Here is a 6,000-nt window from a genome sequence, read left to right as displayed (position 1 = left end):
ATGACTGTGTGTGTGTTTGTGTGGGGGTAACGGTGGACACACACACACACACACACACACACACACACACTTAAGTAGAATGTTTATTTATAAAAATTTAAAAAAAGTCATGGAAATACTGATCAAGTGCATGCTTATCCAGTGGTGAAAAGAAATAAAAAGAACAAACTTGCAAACTGTATTCATCAGCTCTGTGTAAGGAGGTCTTTGCACATAGCCCTCTCGCCAGACTACTAACGGTGGCAACACATGTTTACACAGGGATCCAGACCTTGTCGAGAAGATCCACAGAAGACATGATTTCTCAAAAAAAAACGTGTCGACAGAAAATGTCAGAACAAAGTAGATCTCTATCAATCTGACTTGCCTCATCCTGACAGTCACAGCAAGGTATGCTTGTGGACACAGAGGCAGTGGCCAGAGCCAAGTCCACAAGCCTGGTGCTGGTCCTCGGCTAGCCGTGTCTCAGAAGACTGGGCCATGTCCATACGATGGAAAAGTGGCACACCCCAAAAGACCACTGCCACAAACAACATGACACTGGGTCTCAAAGTATCAGACGTCCAATTCTCCGATAAAAGCAGAATACAAAAGAGACCTGATCTCGTTTGTTGCTGCTGATCAGCTTCAGAAACTTCCAGTGCGAGGTGTGCAATAGCCTATCGCACCATGACTGGATTGGTTCGCTATTGCATTGTGCTGTTCAAGCTTCATGGTGATGATACTCACAGGTGCAGATCTACTGTCAAGTTAGACAAACAGATGTCACTGTTATAACTTGATAATGATAATACACTAACTGAATTCGTCATTCTCAAAAGTCATATTCATCAGGTTTTAAAGATCAATGGCTCAGTAAGTTTTGTCAAATCTTAAGTGATAAATCTTTCAATAAGATTTTTTTTTTAATTTTAAGGTGATTAAAAATTTGACAAATAAAATCAACAATTGCTTAAACTTGACAAGAAGTTAGATTTGCATCTGACAAAAACTGTGACCATCATTATTTACAAACATGACTGAAATGACGGTACAAGGTTACCATCATTCAATAACCCCCAAACAATTTATAGCACACCCATAACAACACATGTTTGTTGTTATGAAGTGGATTTTTGTGAGGATGGGGGGTGGGGTGGGGGTGGGGTGGGGGTTCTTGGGAAATCGGGGATGACAACAACAACATTTGACATGAAAAAACATAAACACTACGAGACACAGAAAACGGGAACAAAATACAAACATTACTTTGGGGACCACAGTGTGAACAGTGGCAAATCTGATCTTCATTCTCAGTGAAAAGACAGGAAATCAATGAACAGCAACATGCAACCAACATGAGCACAGGCAACAGTTGCTGTTCGGACTGATTTCAGTCTCACTGGGGTCCAAGTATGATCCACGGCCTTTATGTGTCACGTTCAGAAAGTATTAGCTGATGATAGTGTTTTGTACTCATGGCTATAGATACTTCCGCCTAAAAATGGAAACCATTCAAAATATTTGCTTGGTCAAGATGCCTTGACTTTGAGGTCAGGATCGCCGGAAAAAAGTTGGATGTCTTGAAACTAGGGAGTCACCACTGAAAATACCATTTCCTTTTATACTTTTTTCACCTCTCAGTATATGTGTGCAAAATACGTCAGAATAGACAAAAACAATTGCTTGGATTATGATACATTAAATACTCATGTGTGTGTGTGTGTGTGTGTGTGTGTGTGCGCGCGCGCGCGCCTTAAATGCATATCTTTTGAAATTCAAGATCAGTGCATATATCACTCAATAAACCATAATGGTTTGTTTTTCTGTTTTAAATATTGAATTGGTGTAGAAGAAATGTCATGCAGTTAATGCAAGGAAGACACAAACCTCAATATCACTAAGCATGACAAACCAGGCCATGAATCAGCAACTAAAATTCAAGCTGGTGAACACAACATAAATAACACTTATTCCACCACATTCCTTAGAATATTTGAGCTCAGTAACTTACAGAAAGGTATCAATGACACAAAAAATATGACATGTCATGTTCAATAAAAAAAAAAATTCAAGAATCATCCAATACACACACATGGCAAAGCAAAGGTTATAATATATATATATATATATATATATATATATATATACACGAGTATATATATATATATATATATATATATATATATATATACACACACACACACACACACATATATATATATATATGATAAAATAAAAAATACAAAAAAATGGGTGGCGCTGTAGTATAGCGACACGCTCTCCCTAGGGAGAGCAGCCCGAATTTCACACAGAGAAATCTGTTGTGATAAAAAAATTTTAAAAAAGAAATATGAAATATATATATATATATAAAACTCACGACTTTCAAAACTGTACATTCCAGAAACAAATAATGGTATATATAAACACCACTCAAAAGTTAAAATTCAAAAGTATATCAAACAACTACTCTTGCGTGATGCAGCAATAAGGGTTGTTGTTGTTGTTGTTGTTAAATACACAATGTAAAGACTGGGGGCGAAAAAAGGAAAATATTCTAAAAGAGACAGCGAGTCAAAAGACAAGCTGATCTCCAAATGTTCATCGTTTAATAATTTTAAAATGATGAATTCTGAACGGCCTGTTACAAGCACAATCAGTCTGTTGCACTGTTTTAAAACTACAGTCAGTCTGCTATGTTGTTCATTTTCATGGGCTTGAGAAAGTAAAAATAGCCTGTGGATCACCATCACACCGCCACTGGCTTTGGCTGCTTCAAACAGCCATGTAAAACAGCAGTTCAGAAAAGCCTCTATTGTCTTTTCTAAATCACACAGTCGTTATAACATCTTAAAAGCAACCAAACATGATTAATAAACTTGACGATCGGAGAAAAGGCGACAACTTCAAATGACGTGACTCATCTCATAATTATGCAAAAAAGTCACTTCACTGCCATGTTTCAGCAGTGAATATTTAATGAATTTAGTGGATCACTGATCGCTGGTGAACACTGGATCAGACGTCTTACCAATTCTGCCACAAATCTTTAACCTAAGTTAAACAGCTGAGTTATTCTACGAGCCTAAAAGCTTGTTATGCAAACTCTTTTAAATTCGGGCTTTATATTGCAGTGGAGAAGGTTTAAATCGGTCATCGAAAGGTATGTTCAGTTGGCAGTTGCAATATTCAACACAGTCTCTCCTTCACTGTTGTATTTTACACAGCGGCACTGAGATGAATGAGCAATCATAGCATTGCTAAGTTCACTGAGGGTGTTTTTGTCTATACTTTCAGAGGAAAATTATCATTTTCACTCGGTGTTTCATTTGGAAAGTTACAAATGAATGCTCGGAAAACAGACTGAAGAAATAATCCAATTTTTAACCCAGCCAAGTGTAAGGCCCATGTCGGTGTTGAAAGCATACCAAATAACAAAACAAAAATAACTTAAGACAGAAAATCAAATACTGCAACAACAAAAAATCTACAAAATAACAATACCAACTCAGTCTTAAATCAAGAAAATATCTATTCAAAACCAAATACAGAACAATCGACTTGACAATCACACGAAACAAAAAGAAACATTTAAAAAAAAAACAGGAACATTGATATTCAGCACAGGTGATATTCAGCACACAAACACGCCAGAATTTCACTGGGAAAGTTGAGGAAGGAACACAGGGATGTGTGAAGGAAGCCACACCCTGGAGCAGTGCTCTGGTGGATACAACACCCACCTTGACTGTTTCCAGGAGTCACTGGATTAGTACTCCCTCTCCCTCCCCACAATGACCCCCACCCCACTCCCACCCCGCACCAGATCTTGAGCTGGAGCTCAGGATGAGACAATAAAACCCAGGCCATACGTGCAGCACGTGCCTAATGCACGTGAAAAAAGAACCCATGGCAAGCAGAGAGTTGCCAAATGAAACATTCTGCAGAAAAATCCACTCTGAAGAGGGTGGGGGGCGGTGCAGGGTGTTGGGGGGGAGGGAGATGGATACACGATGAACCAGGCAGGCAATCAGAAAATGGATGGCACATCACTGCACTGACACTCTTTCTGGGGAGAGCAGGTCAGGAATTTCACGCAGAGAAATCTCTCTCGTGACAAGAAAGTAATACAGTACAACGCAAGTTAATACAAAGGCAAAGCAATGCGATGCTATACAATTTAAACACAGCTTCTTCTATCCCCAAATTACCCAAATACAACTCATATCACTTTCTGCCTCCTCTTCCTCCTTCCTCTTTGTCTTTCGTCTTTCTGTGTCCTCAGCGTGACGGCTGTTTGGGGTTTAAGGCGTTCATTTTGTAGTACTCCTCCACCTGTCTGGGGATTTTGCCCATGAGAGCGAGTGCCAGATCCTCGGCGCTTTTCTGTCAGGGGGGAGGCGGGAAGGGGGGAAGAGAAAAACAGCAAAGACAGACGGGTTATACATCTTGCTTGGACTTCATTTTGTGTTATGGACTCTCTCTCTCTCTCTCTCTGCAGCAGCTATGTTGCCCACGGCCCCCCCCCCCTTCCCTCCACCCTCTCCATCCTCCCTTCCCTTCCACATGCACATCAACCTACGCACTGCACACACTCCTTACCCACACAACATACTGTCATGCACGCGTCACTTACCTGCACGCACACACACGCGCGCGCGCGCGCCCACGCTCACACACAGAGAAAAGCTCCCTCCAATTGAGTGACTGAGAGCAGTGGTGAGCAGAGACCTGATGGCCACTGTGTCATCATCACACAGACTGCTGCACTGCTCTTCGTCACTCATGTCACAGGACTGTGTGTGTATTGTTCCAGCAACAAACAACTTTCACTTTCAACAGTATCCCCCCCCCCCTGAACCCCCTCCGTATACCCCCCCCCCCCACTCCCCTCCCGCCTTCCCGAAATTTACTGTCAATCTTCCCCTCCTTTCTGTCGCTCTCCTTGCTTTTTGTTCTTTTTCTTCATGCCTTTGTCATGTCCATGGTGTAGCGTATATGGACCAGTCCGCACACTTTGATGAATCCTTGAAACTGAAACTGTCCTTTCTCATTTTCTACTGCCCAGATCCATTCAGCTTAGTCATACTCCTGCATTTCTGTCTGTCCTCAAACCACTCGGTCTCTCTGTCTCTGTCTCTCTCTCTCTCTAGCCCATATAAAATCCTACTTTTAACATGTATCAGTAAGAAGCCCACTTCTAAAATATATCAGCAAGGGAGACAACACAGACCATATAAAAAGCCCACTTCTAAACTATATCAAGCACGTCACAGCCTATATAAAAAGCCCACTTCCAGAAACGTATCAACAAGGGAGACAACACAGCCCACATAAATTCCCATTTTAACATGTATCAATAAGTGAGTCACAGTCCATATAAAAGCCTACTTCTAAAACATATCAAGGACGTCACAGCCCATATAAAAAGTCCACTTCTAAAAACGTATCAAGGACGTCACAGCCCACATAAAAAGCCCACTTCTAAAAACGTATCAAGGATGTCACAGCCCATATAAAAAGCCCACTTCTAAAAACGTATCTAGGACGTCACAGCCCATGCAAAATCTCACTTCTAAAAACGTATCAAGGGCGTGACAGCCCATACAAAAGCTCACTTCTAAAAACGTATCAAGGGCGTCACAGCCCATACAAAAGCTCACTTCTAAAAACGTATCAAGGACGTCACAGCTCATACAAAAGCTCACTTCTAAAAACGTATCTAGGACGTCACAGCCCATGCAAAATCTCACTTCTAAAAACGTATCAAGGGCGTGACAGCCCATACAAAAGCTCACTTCTAAAAACGTATCAAGGGCGTCACAGCCCATACAAAAGCTCACTTCTAAAAACGTATCAAGGACGTCACAGCCCATACAAAAGCTCACTTCTAAAAACGTATCAAGGGCGTCACAGCCCATACAAAAGCTCACTTCTAAAAACGTTTCAACAAGTGAGACAACACAGCCCATATAAAAGCCCACTTCTAAAAACGTATCAAGGGCGTCACAGCCCATA

At 41.0% G+C, this 6,000-nt stretch overlaps 1 protein-coding gene across 1 annotated transcript in view; it reads right to left on the bottom strand.

Annotated features, from left to right (window-relative positions):
* Nucleotides 1–2,174: 2,174 nt before the first annotated feature.
* Nucleotides 2,175–6,000, bottom strand: part of LOC143300630 (copine-3-like) — a 29,107-nt gene continuing 25,281 nt past the window's right edge. Inside the window, exon 15 of the mRNA XM_076614430.1 lies at nt 2,175–4,368. Within this exon, the coding sequence (XP_076470545.1) occupies nt 4,264–4,368 (105 nt within the window). The 3' untranslated portion in view covers nt 2,175–4,263. The remainder of the gene's footprint in view (nt 4,369–6,000) is intronic.

This window comes from Babylonia areolata, chromosome 26 (assembly GCF_041734735.1).
Source record: "Babylonia areolata isolate BAREFJ2019XMU chromosome 26, ASM4173473v1, whole genome shotgun sequence".
NCBI lineage: Eukaryota > Metazoa > Mollusca > Gastropoda > Neogastropoda > Buccinidae > Babylonia > Babylonia areolata.
This window is presented reverse-complemented; position numbering and strand designations above follow the sequence as displayed.